Genomic DNA, 17,268 nt, shown 5'->3' with positions numbered 1-17,268 from the left:
CCTCAAAGACAAGAAACCAAACTGGAGAAATCCTCAGTCTGCGAATGCAGCTCTCGCTCTACCCTAAGTCCCTTAGCAGAAATTGCTGAAATCTTGCTCCTGTTCTCTGGAAACCAGGATCCTCTCCCAGGTGCCAGAAGCACAGCAATCACCCCTCATAGGAGTCCTTCTCTTCTAAGAAGGGAACAGAGTGAGAGAAGGAAGTTTGATGCAGGGTAGAGAAACAGAACTCATCAGCCAAACCTGCAGGCCAACTCTGAGCTAAGGGAAAGAAGTTAGGCAGGACCAAAGAAGATTCTGTTTTTAATTGGGGTATCTTTTATATACTCTTTGATAATCACAGATCACTGAGAAATTGTCAAGCAAATGATCTCAAGACAAAAATGGAGGGAGAGTAGAAAGTATGGATTAATGGAATTATGAAACTGCAGCATCTCTAACAACCCCTCATAGGAGTCCTTGAGGACCCACCATACTCACACCTCTCTCTAGGCTCCTCCCCCAAAAAACTGAAAACAGTGCACCCACACTATGCCTCATGTGGTCTCACTTAACTATGAAACTGATCAGAGAAAAAGACAGTAACAGCAGGAATCTGATGGACTTTTTTTTCCAATGGTCACATTAAGGAAAAGTTGCACATACAAAAGCAAGAGGAGACCCTGTTATTAATCCAGGATAAGGATTCTGCTAAAGAAGAGGGGGAAGGTTATGATGTGTTTCACTGTTCACAGCACAGAGATTGTTATCTCTTCCAATCCAGTTTATGAATGACATGGGAAACAGAAGGATTCACATTTCACCCACTTCCCCTGCAAACATGTTTATCCTTGAGATGAAAATCATTGCCCAAGCCCCAGCCACCAGTCACCCTTTCCCACCCTGTTCCATGAATAATCTTTCCAAAATGTCTGCTTGTAGGAGCAAGATTCGGAATTTTACGGAAAACTACAGAGACACACACAGTGCACTGCACACTCCCTGTTAGCCAGAGAGAGACAAAGAGATGCGAGAGAAACAACCAAAAGGAGACGAAGCTAACATGCTAATAAAGCAAATCCCGCAAACAGCAAAGTGAAAACGATGATTTAAAAAACACATAGAGACCGTGTTTGTAATTACCCATCCAGTTTAAATTTTCACCGCTTCCAGGCAGAGAAACGGCTGGCTGAAGTTTTGTGCCCATCTGATTGTGATGGGAGGGTTGTATTTGAAGCTCTGGGCACGTAGAGATGGAATGAGAAGGAGGCTGAACTGGAAGAAACACCAAGGGGGAAGGGAAAGAGAGAGAGAGTGTGAGAGAGAGAGGGAGAGGGAGAGAGCTACCTCTAGCTACGCCTTCCTCTAAAGAGCTCCGGGAGCCCAGGAGAGCGCTCATTTTAGGATTTGGGAGAGGGGTAAAAAGAGGAGAGGCAGCCCCCGCTCTGCTCCGGCCTTGCTGCCCCCGAGGGGAGGAAAGACGCTGGCCCGCGCCGGGTCCTGGCGGGCCGCCCTGCCAGCCGGGGAGCGCGCGGTGCAGGGAGCTGTCCAGTTCAGCACCGCCCGGTAATGCAGTAGGTGGGAGCGCCTCCGCCGGGGGCCGAGCCGGCCGGGAGTGTGGGGGCAGGCGGGCGGTCCATTCTGCAGCAAGACGCCGGCTCCCTTGTTTCCAGGAGCTTTGCAGATAGGGGGAGGGAAACCCGCCTCGATTCTCCGGGAGAAACCCCCTCCCTCCCCCACTTCGCCAGCACTACCCCTGCCACCAAACAACAATAACCACCCGCTGCTTCTCGCCCTGCCGCCGCCGCCGCCGCCGCCGCCGCCGCCGCCGTGCCTGCCCGCCCTGCTGCCGCTGCTGGGGCAAAACCATGGAGAGCGAGACCCCCGCACCTGTTCAGCTGAGATCAAGGGCTTACAGAATACTGGGAAGTCTGGTCTGAAACGAAAGCGCCCGAGACCCCCCAAGGAAGAGAACTGGCGAAGCAAAGGATTTTCATGGCGCAGGCCGCAGAGCCGAGAACGAAGACGGAAGGTTGCATCTCGGCTTTTACAGTCTCTAACTGTCTAGGTCCCGACCATGAGAGATCGTGCTGAGAATGCGGCTGTCCCCTGGTTCACTGTGGAAGCCATCTCCAAATTAGCTGTCACATATGGAAACTGGAGACCAGAATTTTAGGAAAAGAGATTGAGGCATCTCACTTGGGGGGGTGGGGGGTGTCTTTTTCTTTTCTTTTCTTTTCTTTCTTTTTTTTTTTTTAAATCACTGCAACTGGAACAGTTTCTGATCTCAAAAGGCAAGGCTCTCTTCCCGTGTGATCTTTATAATTTACACTCTTTTCCGTGAGCTTTCTTACCTCCCTTTTTTTATATCTCTCCATATTCTCTATTCACACATATATCCATTATATTAGTAGTAGAATTATTTTTATTTTTTTGCTTTAGTACTCGCACCCTCACACAAACTCTCCCGAGAACCAGAAGTCGGTTGGGTGTTTATATAATGAAGAATTATGGGGCTGTTTGATCGAGGTGTTCAAATGCTTTTAACCACCGTTGGTGCTTTCGCTGCCTTCAGTCTGATGACCATAGCTGTGGGGACCGACTACTGGCTCTACTCCCGAGGGGTTTGCAAGACCAAAAGTGTCAGTGAGAATGAAACCAGCAAAAAGAACGAGGAAGTTATGACCCATTCTGGATTATGGAGAACCTGCTGCCTAGAAGGTATTTGATATCCCATCTCCTCCCCACTCTCCACCTCACCCCTCCCCTTTTCACTCCCCCTCCCCATCCTCCTCCAAATAAGTCCCCTTTACATTCCACCATTTTCTTACTTCACTCTTACCACCACAGACCAAGGTTGGTTGGGTTGGTCTCAGAGGAAAGAAAATCATTAAGCAAACACCATACTCAACTCTCAAGCCTCCACCACCCACTTTCCGCAAACCTCTTCATTGGAATAATCTATGATATGATGAAAGCAACAAGAGACTGTGTTTAAAAGTCAAATGTGCTCTGCCTGCTTCGGAATCATTAGGGTTTGCCGTTTGATGTAGTATTGCCATATGTGAAGGGAGAAACAATTGCCTCTCTCAACATTGCTCCTCTTTTTATAAGAAAGAATTCAAAAATGCTCTTTCTTTCCTCCTCCCTTTACTCCCCAAAAGTCCCAGACACATCACCATCTGCAAATCTTCTTTAAAAAAAAAAAATCTGTTGTTTCTAAGAATCCTTATTTGGTAAATCCTAATTATTCCAGGAGCTCAAGCTGAGTTCAAGAGCATTTCGTAATGTCTATGAGCCACACATATCGTTCGGGGCGCCTGGCTGCGTGTGTGTATGTGTCTTAACATTTACAAAGTCTAAAAATACACACGTCTCTCACAGGAAACACGCCTAAGTTCTAATAAACAGCAATTCACTTGCAAGTTAGGCTGAGGACCAATTCATTTCCACGTAGAGTGACATATTTGTTATCCAGAAGCCAGTAGAGTCAGCATTGCAGCCAGCTCAAGAATCAGACGTTGTGCAGGGAGGCTGGGAGGGAGCGAGGGCTTGAGGAGGTTGAGCGGGGAATGAGGGAGCAGTGGGGCGAGAGTGTCAGCTGTTTGCCTTGATCTTGCAGGGTCATTGGGACATGTGTGCCTGTGCCTGTGCTGTGGGCAAAGCAGTCCCCACAATGTAAAAGCTGTGAGATCAGGGTACAATGGAGGCATGTGCTTCTGAGACACATTAACAAGCACAGAAAAAAACTCCTGCAGGTCATACAACCTGCATTTAGCAACAGACTTTAATATGAGGGACTGCATTTGAATGTCTATATATGTCTGTCTATACAAGCTACAGCTATGCGTAGAAGGATTTGCACAGAGAGCTACATGTTTCTGTGTGGAGAAAAAGGCTTGTGTGCTTTGCCTCTGACACGAACCAATACTGGAAGCCCTCTGGGGCAGGATCGGAAAGTAAGGACTGCAGGATTGTTTGTTAAGCTCAATATGGGATGGTGATGCAAGGAGTTGAAGCTAGGAAATAGGGGAGAAGAGAGGGAAACACGAAAGAAGGAGAAACTGATGTGGCCCCAGGGGCTAACCCAAACTAAGCAAAAGCTGCTCTTTGGGAAATGGTTATGTCTGGGGAAAAGCACCAACTCTGAGGCACCCCCCTCAACATTCTTGGTGCAAACGGTTGAGTGATGGCTGGACATGTTTTGAATAGCTAAGTGACTTCATTGAACGATGGTCTATTTGACGCATACTGCATTTGGTGCCCTTTCTCAATCCAAACCGCTGCCTTGAACATAGTCTGCAGAGGAGCTCTATGCTGAATACTATATGCTCTTCCCCAGCCAGAGAATCAATATCGGGAAATTAATAGGGACTGTTTTAAACACACCCTCTCCTTAAAAAAAATGAAGAGCCTTTATGCAGCTAGTCATTAACAGTGGAAAGACTTCCATTTAATTAAACATTTATGGCAGACTTTTATTCCAAAAGAGAAGAAAAGCAAAGTGAATGAGGGTTGCTTTAGGGAAATGATTATAGTAGCAATTTGCCTTCCTTGAATTTAGTTAGACAGATGGAGATATGCAGACAAGAGATTAGAGAAAAGATAGGACGTAATTTTAAGAGAAATATACTCAGAAATTGGTGAGTTGGTATAAACGTACTTTATCGGGGTTTTATTTGCCAATTCTTAATACTGTGGTCTTTTAAACATTTTATAATTCCCAGAGGGCAAACAGACTAGAGGTAGCTTCGGATCACTTGTTCATTAGAAGGCTTAAATATTTTCATTCAAATTCTGTCTGTTCAATGTCCACATCCCCAAATGTACTGCCCACCCCCTCTAACTTTCTCTCCATGCTGCACACACCACCAACAACCCCCACAATCATCCCTAAAAGGGTGAGAATTGCAATGTTTCTCAAGGGATGTGTGATGCGCACAGGAGCTGTAGTTGGGCCCCTCTCTCCAGGCAGTGAGGGAAGGCCAGGCTTCCTTCAGGATCACTATTCCTTTTCCACTTGTAGCCAAGGCCCAGGACGGAAGGGGGTTGGTGCTCAGGGCCCCACTTCAACCTGCCCTTTAATTTCCAAAACCTCTGTTCATATGGGGCTGTGCAGGCCCAGAACCCCCTTAAGAAGTTGAGCCTTGGCCACTTAGAAAATGGTTTGAAGATTTCAAGCCACTTATTTGCAAAAACCACACTGATTTCCAAAGATTCAAGTGCACTTATATCCGCAGGTTGGCATAGATGGCTCTTGTGGGGCATTTCTGTGCTTGCTTTTTTGAGCACTCAAAATAGGCTCGAACTTTACAGAAATCAAGTTGTCAGCACTTCAGGTTCCCCCAACCTGTGGTGTTTTTTTTGGTGAGACATTAAGACTTTCAAAAAAGTTCCCCTCGCCACCTCTTTGTTGTGTTTCCTGCCCACACCCAAAAAGTTGTGAAGAGATTTCAAATATCTTCTCCCCCAGATGCTGCTCATAACTCCAGATGAAGAACAATTCTGTCTGCTTTGGTCTCTTTTGCTCCTGGTTTTCAGGGACTTTTTTCTCCTGAGATGATTTCTTACATTCTCTTCTTGATGAAAATAGGAATTATAAAATATTTCCTTGCCTCTATTGCTGCTTTTGCAACAAAGAATGTCTGCTGAAGAACGAGAAGAGATAGTACTACCCATTCAGGGTAGACACAGTAGGAAAGGGGAGGAATCAAGAAGAAACTACAACCTTTATTTTCTCCCTCTACACAGCAGTGTTTCTGTGTGTGAACCTGAAACATCTAGCAGGCCGGTGTCTCCAGATGACTGAGGGGGTGGGGGGCAGTCTGCACATGGACAGGGAGGTAGAGAGTGACCAGAGAAGTTTTTGAACTTTTCAGGAAGGCTGCATTAAGAGCCCCCAAATGGAGAGATGAATTGGCCCTTGCAGAAAAGAGTTCACTAGAATCTACAAGACTAAAACAGCTTGCTCAAAGCAAGGTGGCTCTGGGCCAGCATGGTGGCTTGCTGCTCAAGATATTAACCTCTATTCTCACCAAAAGGAGTCATTGTCTCCAGGGGTAGCAAGAAACTCACTCTTGGTGAATTGTCTCCTGCACCTTCCTCCCCTCTGTCCAGGCTCCATGTCTCCCCTAGAGGCTTTGCAGCCCTGCAGAGGAGGAGCCAACAGCGCTACAAGGGGTCCTGGAGCAGATGTGCGCCCCCACAGTCCCTCCTTTCTCTCTCCCTCTCCCAGCTCTTTCCTTACTGTAAGGTAGGGCAGAAATTTTTCTCTCTATCCAGACAGTTATATTCCCTCTGCTGAGTTCCTGAGCTCCTCTTCCATCCATAGCTTCTCCTGTCTTCCCCTCCTTGCTCACAGAGCCTCTATCACCCACCTTACACCCCTGCTCTCTTAGAGCAAGAGGTGTCTTGATTTTCCTGAAGTGTCTTTCCAAGTTCATCATTGCAAACCTTTTGCTAGGCCTGTGAGGTGGCAAGCACTCCATGCTGAGTTCAGCCATGAGTCTCTTGTTCTGCAGGAGGAAAGTATATGTCTTGTATTTTAGGAAAGCCAATAAATAGTCTTTCCCAGACACTCTTGCTTTTAAGTGTGGGTGAGTTGACAATGGAAGTTACTAACTGGTCTTCCTACTATATATCTATCATTCCAAAATTCCCAAGATAATCTGAGTCTCTTTAGGTACTTTTCACACAGTAGGTGCATAAAAATATCAATGATTGATTCAGAAATTCTTAAGTCTTTTTTTTTTTTTTTTTTTTAGGAGAACAAGGCAGAGGCTTTTATTTAGAGAGAAAGCAAGAAGCTAGAGCTCCTGGCTCAGGCCAGGAGGGGACAACAGAGCCCCAGGTGGTGCGTTGTCTAAGGGTTTTATAGGCAGTTGAGAGACAAAGGGCTAGGGATGTACACACCTGCTAACCGGCTCCAAAATGTTCATCTTTGAAGAGACATTAAGTTTATTAGTCTTCCTGGTTAAGATTATTTAAATTAATTCAAACATTATATGGGCATGAGACAATCAAGTAATCAAGAGAAAGAGAGAAAAGGGGATAAGGAAGTCAGGATGACTTCTTTGTTCTTCCTGGTACTTCCTTTTTAGAGGAAAGTAATGAGTCATGAATTCATTATCATAAAATAATTCAAACAAGGCTGTCATTGGGGTTGCAAAGCTCTTAATTGGCTAAAGAAAAATTATCAGTGTATTTGGCATCTACAGGCAAAGAAAAAATACCAATTGATTTTCTTCCCTCTTCCACTTTAAAGTACACCAAAGTCCAGTTTGATTTTAATAGTTGCTAGAATAGACATTGAGGAGAGCAGGCATTATGGACCATCCTTATTTACCTTCCCAAGAACTTTCTATTCTTTGCCAACCAATCCACCCAATCACCAGAACCCTGAGAACTTTTCCCAAGGTCTTAGGTTCTGATCAACAGTTTTCCGTAGAGCCAGGTCCTGTAGTCCTAGTCATTCGTACCACCGTGTAACACAAACCTGACTCCTTTGCTGAGGCACAAACTCTGTGTAAGTCCCAGCCCACTCACACTGCCCTCCCTGCCCCTGCCTCCCTTTAAAGGTAAGCAGAATGAGGCACAAGAGTGTGACACCATACACCAAGGCCACATGGGCAGAGAGTGGCAGAGTCAACCCTTGAACCCACACCCCCCTTGTTTCCAGCCTGTAAATTACCAGAGATCTCTATGCACAGCCGCTGTCTACTATGGCCTCATGCTCATATTTAGTGCCTGCACTGCGTTCTATTCTATCTGTGTCCCACTGTGCGTCCTCCAGTGAGTGCCCAACCTGAGCACATCAGTTACCTATATGCTGGCCCACCTGACTCCCCGACATACCACTCCCTCCAGCTGCCCTGTACCTTTCAGGGTGACAGTTCTGCCATAGCCCCTCCTCCCATAAGGCTGAGGGAACACAGAACTGAACTTTAGGCCAGACCCACAGTCCACTTCTTTGGCTTTGCCCTTTTGTTTTGGAAGCGTCCTCAGCGTAGACTATCCACTGGTTTAATGTTTGATGCCATTTTTCAGAAAGTAGCAAATTTATGTCCCCTGTAAGTCAAGGAAGTTTTCAGATGAAGCTTTGTGGTACAGTTGAAAGAATTCTGCAGCCACCCAGACCTGGGATCATTTCAAGTGCTGCAGCCTTATAAGCTGTGTGATTTGTGGCAAGTTACTTAACCTTTCCAAGCCTCAGTTTCCTTTTCTGTGAAAACCTTCTCACATGGTGCCTGGTGACTTGGGGTTAACTGAATGGGTATGTCACCTTCTTTTTCCTGACCTCCTTGTTTGCAATTACAATCAACAACCCCACTTCATACCCCTCAAAAATCTTGCTTACTCATTTTTTTCAACACAGTACTTACCACCTTCTAGCAAACTACATATTTCACTCATGATATTTGTTGTCTATCTCAACCACTAGACTGTCAGCTCCCTGAGGGCAGAGCTTTCTGTCTGTTCTGCTCACTGTCGTAGCCACAGCAGTTATGACAGTGCAAGACGTTGTTGGTGAAGGAACAAATGACCACTTCCCACTGTAGAGTAGGTATTCAGAAATAGTAGTCCCTTCATATTGTCACAGGATTGTCCTTTAAATTATATACAGTGAACAGCAGTGGCAAAACCATCATTTTTTTGACATTCCAAAAAATGATGAACTCATCACAGAAGGGGTGGGAGGAGAGGGGAGGGAGAAAGGAAAGGTTGGGCTGGGGGAAGACAGACATTCAACAAACAAGGGACAATAATAAAGAAAGATAATAAAAAAGAAAGTCTTTGAAGGGAAAATAAATGCCTGAGAATGAAGTGTTGCGGGGTGAACCTCCTCTAAATAGGTCCTGGCCATGCATTCCTGCCTCCCCAACCTCCAGAACAGCTGTCACAGAGACAGGCAGAGAGCTTCCCATGAGCGTACGCTTTCAGGTCAGGGGGAGGAGGAACAGATATACATCCAGGCTGATAATGCAAGAGATTCTTTAATCATTCAAAATGCAATGGCTCCTGTTAGCCTCAAATATAAGTATTTTGGCCAAAAAAACCATGTTTAAACGCAATATGCATTTTAAGTTTCCAAGTTAGTTTATAGACACAGATCAGGCAATTCCTTCTCTCATTTATGTTATTTGTTCAATCTTTGATGAGTCCCTGCAAAGTGCCAGGTGCTGGGCCAGGGTTGGGGTCGCAATGGGAAGCAACTGCCCTCAGTGTCCTTAGAGCCTCCTGGGAAAGACAGATCCTAATTCAAAGAGTCTCCCCACTACATATATAAATTCCAACTATAATAGTGCTCTCAAGCTGAGCTGCATGGGACTGTGAGTTTATAATATTGAGATCTCTAATCAGAGAAGGCTTTCTTGAGGAGGTGAGACAAGAATGGACATCTGAGGGATGAGCAGGAGTTAACTAGGTTAAGAGAGGAAGAAAGAACATTCCAGGTCAGAGGGCAGCAAGTACAGAGATCAGTGAGGAAGAGAATGAGACAAGTACTGGGGGAAGGCCAGAGATGGAAGGAGTGTGCCATTGGGGGCTGACACCAGACGGTGGGCAGGTGGGTGTGGAAGTAGTTAGGACCCAAAGGTGTGGGGCTTTTTTAGTTTATTGAAGAGTTTTGCTTTCTGGCTTCTTGCTTTTGAGCTGTGTGACCTTGAGCTAGTTAATTCTATCTCTGTGCTTATTTGTATCATCTATGTAATGAAGAGGATAAAGCCTCCCCCTTCCATCCTCAACTGCTTGGTGTGGTCTCTTCCCCCTCAAAACTTCCCATGACAAGGCAGAAAGGGGAAAAATAAATTTATTCTACTCTAATCAACCGAATTCAAAATATACCCAGTGGAGGTGTTGACATTGGGTACCAAGCTCATGCTAAACATAGGGAGGCAGTGATAGGCAGGTTTCCACCCTGCCTCAGGGACCATCCAGGTGAGTCCCAGTAGGACACCCTAAAGAACTGGCATCTCACAAAAGAGCTCCACTTCCTACAAGACGTTTGACATAGCCTATTACCACCTCTCCTTATTACCCTTCCACAAATTCAGAGAGATTCCTGAAATCTCTAACAACCAGTTAGGATCATCGAGGATTTGAGCTGGAATTTGAATGAGGCTTAGTTATATCCACCAGACTTGCTGAAAATAGGAATGAAAGTAGAGAGGTGTTAAGTGTGCTCCCCAGTGCCAAGAAGTGCACACTGTAGGACTGCTGATGAGTACTGTGGTCTAGCCAGCCCAGCACCCTTGTCCTTTCTCCTGGGCGTAGAAAGGGCTTTACTCTCCCAGTACCATCAGTTCTAAGACACCATCATTATAAAACAAACTACCTATTTAAACAGCTTTCAGGGGAGGGAAAATAGATTTAATATACACATCAACTGTAAAATACACTCTAATTTTTAAACCTTTAAACCTAAAATCTGTGCGTTAGAATCAAAGGAAGATGGTAAGCTACTTGCTGGCAGAGAGAAAGGCAGACAGGGTGCTCAGAGAGAGCCTGAGGGATTCCTCCAGCACACAGCTGGTACCTATCCCATGACTTAGAAGGAAGCAACGGGGAGTAGAACATGGTCATACAGCATTTTTCTTAACAAGGAAAAGGTCAATAGTTGATCTTAGCTCAACAGCTGTTCCCTGAGCACTAGTCAGGCACTATATGAGAATCTAGGACAGAATCAAAGGCTCAATCTCTGCTCCAGAGGAACTCCTAGTCTAGCAGAGAAGGCACACCAGTGAACAGATGATGATGACACAGCATGAAACATAAGCACAGGGGATTCTGGAAGCACAGAGACTGTGAGTAACGGGTTGCCAAGAAAGAACAGGTTCTGAAGGATGCATAGGAGTAAGCAAGCTCAGGAGAGCAAGAGCACTTCAGACAGAAGAAACAGCATGTGCAGAAACACAGATGCTCAAGCGGCCGTGTCAAGGGTCCAGTATGGCTGGAAGGTAGATGGCAGGGAGGAGCGAGTCTGGGAGGCAGTGGAGATATGATCCCAAAGGAATAGAAATGGCTCCCAGTGCAGCTTATGTTCCAGCATTGAAGAGAAGGGAGGCCCAGAAAGGTGGGAAGCAAGAGAGGGTCCAACTGGTTTTGCCCATCAGTGAGATCACTGGATGGTGAGGCCCTAATGGAGGGGGTCAGGGGTTCCTTGGAGCTGGTAAGATTGACCAGGAGGGCGTGAGGCACAGTGAGGAGATTGCTGCAGTAACCAGGCGACTCGCACTGAGTTATCCGTAGTAAACAGAGTGAAGGAAGAAGAGAAGGAGATTAGAAGTTGTGCATGAAAGAGACACAAGAGCCTCCCTTCTCTTCTCATTTCCCAGCATAACAGGCAGTTATTAAACACGAAGTGCTACAAAGATGCAGAAAGCCTCTGCTCACATGCCACCTTCTGGAGGTTTCCAAACCATCCTAACGGAAGGACCCAGTCCTATTGTCCTCTTAGTTCCTCTTCAACATTTTAATATTGGCTTTTTTCCTATTAGCACTTACTTGCTCATGACCTGTGTACCCATGTAAGACTGTGGATTCCATGAGAGCTGGGGCTGCATTCGCCTTGGCACTATGCTTAGGAGCTACGTGTTGAATGAATGACTGAAAAAGCAGTGCCTGCCCTCAGGAAACTCCCATCTAGGGAGGGAATGGGCTTTTAAACAAAACCTCCAAGCATCTTCTTGACCAGTCTTTTCTCCGAGGCTTGGCTGGACTGCATTCCAACAGACACTGGAGAGCAGGCAGGCATATCCCCTGCACCTGCAACCTGGAAGGCTCCCTGGGGTGCCTGTAGGCCACAGCTTGGCCATAAAGCTTCAGGAAGCTGGTAAGCTGCCCTCCTGGGCAGCAGCCCCTTTCCTCTCAATCCAAATAGTTGTTAGTTATCACCTGTCCCAGAGGCACTGACTTAGCAGCCCTTTTGTGAGGAGCTGCCACCCCTTTTCCTTATTGACACTATATTCATTCTTCCCTGAACTTCTTTGACCTTGGGTAGTCTTCCAGCTGCTAACAACAATGTCAAAGATTAGGTACAAGATCCCAGGTGCACAGTTGCTATGGCCTCATTGTATGGGGAATTGGACCCTTTAGTTGCTACCCCATCCACCATGCATATAAATGCCCCAGTGCCAGGCTCTCTCTGGCCTTGCCATCAGGACTAATTCACTGGTGAGCAGCTGTTGCTGACCCTGAGGGCTTTCTTTATCTCAGTTTTTCCACATTGCTTTCCTCTCTCTTTCTCTGAACAAAGGTTCATTCATTATTTTCTGTCATATTTTCTCCCTACCTGAATCTCTGTCTACACAAGTCTTATCCTCTATCCTTCTTGAATTTTCCCTAACGTTGAGGACTCTCCTCGCCAATTTTCTTCCAAGATATTTTGCAAAGAAAATAACCCTGGCATTACTTCAATACTAATAATAACTACAGTAATAATAATAATAATAGCTAACCATTCATTAAGTGTTTCCTATGTGCTAAGCACTGTCTAGATGCTTTCCAGAGGTTAGCTCTTATTTCATCTTCACAATTTGGCAGGTATGTGACATTTCATCTCAAGAAGCTCAGAGAATTTAAGCAATTTGCCCAAGGTCACAAAGCAAGTGGCAGAGCTGAGATTCCAACCCAAGTCTGTCCAAACCAAAAACCTGTGCACAGCCTTCTATTACACTAATTATATTTACAATTTTCCCCTGATCCCCCAAATCTATAAAGAAATTTCTCAGAGAAACTGAAGGCAAGGCTGAACAGAAATTGCTGATTGTACTCCATGTATGATGAGGCCTTCAAAAGTTTGAAGCTTAAATTAGGATATGCTTCTTACCCAGGGCAGAGTCGGGAAAAATGAAAGGGCTGCCACATTTTCTCATTGCTTCAAAAACAGAAGAATGCCTCAAAATATATGGACATTCCTCTCCTTGCCAGTTGACCCAGGGCAGGGGACTGAAACGAAAGGATCCACAGGACCTGGGGACTATGGCCTGTGCTTAGTAAGGTTTGACAGCGAGTGACCTTTATGGAAATAGGGCAAACAGGAGAAATCTGCAGAAAGAAGATAGTACCTTTAATCTTGGAGAGAGTGATTCCACATCTGCATCCCCAGGGCCTAGTCCAATGCCTGGCACATGGTAGATGCTCAGTGTTTGTTGAACAAGTATATGAATGAATATAGAAAAAAGGACACAGGGAACAGTTTTGCATCTGAGATTATGATTCATATTTAATCTCAGATTTTTCCCAGCACCATCATAATCAAGGTATGCATTCTAGTCGAGCTGGAATTCCTGTCAGCTCTGTCATCTAACAGCCCAGGTTCCAATCCAAAATAGCTATGTGACCTTGGACAAGGAATTTCACCTCTCTAAGTCAATTTTCTCATGTGTAAATGGATAAAATTGTATCTCACACATGAGTTAGTTGTGAAATTTTACTGAGATGCTTCATGCAAACTGCTTAGCAAGATGCCAGTACACAGTAAGCAATTGATAAGTGCCAGGCACTGTCCTAATGGGTGGTATAATGAAGGGTTAGACTAGCAGTTACAAATGGTAACCTACCAGTGAGTCGTGTTTGGCTGTCAAATGTTCTACAAAATAGACCTTTCTATAAAAATCCCTATTTTTTAACTTCCCTTGAAAAAAATATCAGATTGTTGTAATCCTGTGCCCCTTCACCTGTGCTGATGGCCACCATCAGCAGGAACTAGGCAGCACATGTCCCTGCAGGTGTGGCAGGCGTTCTACAGGTCCCTGAAGTCCCTCCTGCTCCCAAGGACCTTATGTGGCTGCTGGTTCCTTGGCCTTCCCCTGGCCTCTGTAGGCATCTGAGTTCGCAAACACTGTTCTGTGCCAATGGCAATTCACAGGCAGAGTCTTTGTCTTCCAGTGGCTGAAAATGTAAGCAAAACACCACCAGCCCAGGCAGGGTGTAGCAGCTAACAGGGTGAAGAACTGCTAACAAGCCACAGGAGCCCCAGCCCAAGGCCCCAAAATAAATGCATAAATATCCAACATTCCCCAGCAGTGCTTGCTGATGAGATTCGAGTGGAAGGCTAGCCTCATCCTCATCCCTTCACTTTCATGAAGCATCTTTAGGTTAAGTCATTGCTTTTAAAGAGGGAACCTCACCGTTTAATGTCACCCTCACAGCTTCTCTTTCAGAAGTTGACATTTTCTGACCTTGCCCCCGTTCAGGAAGCCCACCCACCCTGTCATGCCAACCACGTGGTGAGCTTTATTTAATACCTAAATGGCAGGTGGTGCCAGGAAGGTGTTCCACATTGTTGTTCTGGGGTGTGTGGGGCGGGTGGTATTGCTGGAGAAAGAGGGATTCTCTACTTTTAATTTTCACCTCAGAAGACTTCATAGAAAAATAGAGAAGAGGGAAATTTCAGGAGTTTTCTGGGTAGGAAAAAATTGCTCAGCAATTGCTCTGAAAGGATATGAAATTACAGACATGCAATTTGATGGCCAGATCTGATCCAATTTGACCATTTTTGAATTTTTGCTATGTTAATCTCTGTGCTAATTCATGGGGCACAGAAACAAGTCCTCTCTGGAGGGGGACTCTGCCTTGATGTCCACAACTCATGTTGCTCATCCTTTTCCTAGTCTCTCTTGCCTATTTTATTTTCTTCAACATGCTCTTTATTTTCTTCAGCTTCATGCTCTCTGAACTCGTTTGTCTACAGGGTATATTATTTCTCTCCCAACTTGAATATAAACTCTGTGAGACCAGGGTCCTTATCTGTCCCATTTACTGCCATAGCCCTAGGCCTGAGATCAGCACCTGGCACACAGTAGGTACTTAGTGAAGGTCTTTTGGATGACAGAAGGAGATCAAGGCTCAGAAAGAGACGCATGTACTGAAACCATTACCAGAGAGCTCAGACACTGATAAAGGCATACGTAAAGGCCAGACCAGAGAGCAACTCTATTTGGGACAGTCAGGACAAGGATCCTAAGGAAGTGCCCTCTGCAGTGGGTTTTAGAGGATGAATAGGAGTCTGCCAAGTAGAACAGAGGAGCAAGGCTCAAAGCAGTACCTGAGGCTGCCCCAGATGGGTGAAGTCAAGGAGAGAGCAGAGCCCTTATTCTACAGTGGCACTTCTCACACTTTAATATATATGCTAATCACCTGGGGATCTTGTTGAACTGTAGACACAGGGGTCCAGGTTGGGGCTGAGATTATATTTATAGCTCCCAGGGAGGGCTGATACCACAGTTCTGCAGGCCACACTTTGTGAAGCAAGGCTTTGGAGCATGATCATTGGACATGGATCTGAATCCTCCCTCTGCCACCAGCCAACTGGGACTGTTTCCTCACTTCTAAGGTGAAGATAACAATCTTTCTCCTAGGCAACAAATAATTTGGTAAATTATTGAATTTGGTAAAGCCATTGTTTCAGTTCTAAGTACTTAGTATCAGTATGTTTCCACTAGTATTGTTATTTATGGTTAAAGTGAGGACTTGAGGCATGCGAGGAATGGATGAGTTTCCCTGAGAGTTAACACTGCTTGAGGGGCTCCTGTGTGTTGGGCCCCATCCTAAGGACTGCACAGGTACATCACCTTCCTTAAGCCACACGGCACTCTATAACGTGGGTGCTATCGTGATTCTCATTTTACCAGGAGGAAACAAAGGGTCTCTATTATAGTTTCCTATTGCTGCTGTAACAAACAACCACAAACTTAATGGCTTAAAATAACACAGTTATGATATCTCACAGTTCTGGAAGGCGGAAGTCTGAAATTGGTCTCACTGGGTTAAAGTCACGGTGTCAGCACGGCTCTGTTCCTTCTGGAGGCACTTGGGGTGTGTCTGCTTCCTTGCCTTTTCTGGTTCTAGAGACTTCCCACATTCTTCAGCCAGTGTCCCCTTCCTCCATCTTCAGAGTCAGCAGTGTTAGACAGAGTCCTCAAGCAGCATCCCCTGACGCTCCTGCCTTCCTCTTCCACGTTCAAAGACCTTCATGACTGCACTGGGCCCACCTGGACAGTCAGGATCCTCTCCCTACTTTAAGGTCATCTGATTATCAACCTTAATTCCATCTGCAACCTCCATTACTCTCTGCCATGCAATAAACATATTCACAGCTTACAGGAATTGGGATGTGGGCATCTTTGGCAGGCCATTATTGGGCCTAATACAAGAAGTGAGTGCTTAGCAAACCCCCAATGTCACAACCTCAGAATGGTATCCTGAAAGGAATTTTAGAGCTTTTACCAGGAAAGATTAGATTGGACTATAAGTAACAGAAAAATAAAGTTAACAGTAGCTTAAATAAGACAAAAATTTCTTCTTTCTCAAGAAACCAATCTGAAGACATTAAGATTGGTCTAGAGGGTCCCCGAACTGGTTTGCAATGCAGACTCCTAGCAGCTCCCTGCTCCACCATCCCCTTGGTAAGGCCTTCACCCTCATAGTCCATATGGCTCTCAGAGCTCCAGCCTCTGCTGTCACATTCTAGGCATCAAGGTGGAGAATGGCACAGAGACAAATGCAAAGGTCACCTGTCACATGGCTCTGAAGGTTTCTTGAAAGATATCATACAATATTTTTGTTTTGGCCTCATTGGTCAGAGGCTAGCCACATGACCACACATTAGCTATAAGGAAGTCTCACAAATAGACTCTTTATTCCAGGTTGAGGGAAGGCAACTAGCACTATATCCAGGGAGCTCATCTGGTCCAGAGCCTCAGCTTTTGACCATAGGACCTGAGGCTCAGAGAGGGGAGATGCCTCAGCCAGTGCCATGCAGCCGGCTGGCAGTGGTGCTCAGACTCCAGCCCTTGCTCCCGTCGCCCACCCAGCATTTTGGTGCAGAGCCTCAAGCACCTGGCGCACTGCCTGGCACAGAGTAGGAGTTCAGCAATGCCTGCGGAACTAAAGGAACCTTGACATCCCACTATACCACGTGTTTCCCTCTGCAACACACCTCCGCTGCTACCTCTTGGGGTGGACAAAGCACCCACCTTTGAGCAGGGCTGACTGCATTCTGGGTCTCCTGGCCCCCCTTCCTCCCAGCTTACATCTCTGCTCACTCTCTGGCAAGCCTTGGGCTTTTCAGTCTGTCCCACAAAGTCACACGAAATAGCAGTAGGATTTGGCAAAAGAGAGCCCTCAGAGGGTCCTGAGAAACAGAGGTTTCCTTCTTTCCTCTGATAGGAGGACAGCTACTAAGAGATGGGGCTTTGCATCTGGGGTGCGTTGTGGCAGAAAATTGTTTCTATTTCCTTGACATTCTACAGTGTTTGTTTTGACACAGAGAAGGGAGAGACAGGGGCT

General features: G+C 45.8%; 1 protein-coding gene and 1 long non-coding RNA gene across 4 annotated transcripts in view; one reads left to right on the top strand and one right to left on the bottom strand.

Annotated features, from left to right (window-relative positions):
* Positions 1 to 17,268, bottom strand: part of LOC108384299 (uncharacterized) — a 175,293-nt gene that overhangs the window by 47,367 nt on the left and 110,658 nt on the right. The gene's annotated exons all lie outside the window — the stretch shown is intronic.
* Positions 1,310 to 17,268, top strand: part of CACNG2 (calcium voltage-gated channel auxiliary subunit gamma 2) — a 104,250-nt gene continuing 88,291 nt past the window's right edge. The window contains exon 1 of the mRNA XM_017641189.3: positions 1,310 to 2,700. Coding sequence (XP_017496678.2) covers positions 2,490 to 2,700 — 211 coding nt within the window. The 5' untranslated portion in view covers positions 1,310 to 2,489. The remainder of the gene's footprint in view (positions 2,701 to 17,268) is intronic.

This window comes from Manis javanica, chromosome 10 (assembly GCF_040802235.1).
Source record: "Manis javanica isolate MJ-LG chromosome 10, MJ_LKY, whole genome shotgun sequence".
Lineage (NCBI taxonomy): Eukaryota > Metazoa > Chordata > Mammalia > Pholidota > Manidae > Manis > Manis javanica.
The sequence above is the reverse complement of the archived record's forward strand: the minus strand, read 5'-3'. Positions and strand labels throughout refer to the sequence as shown.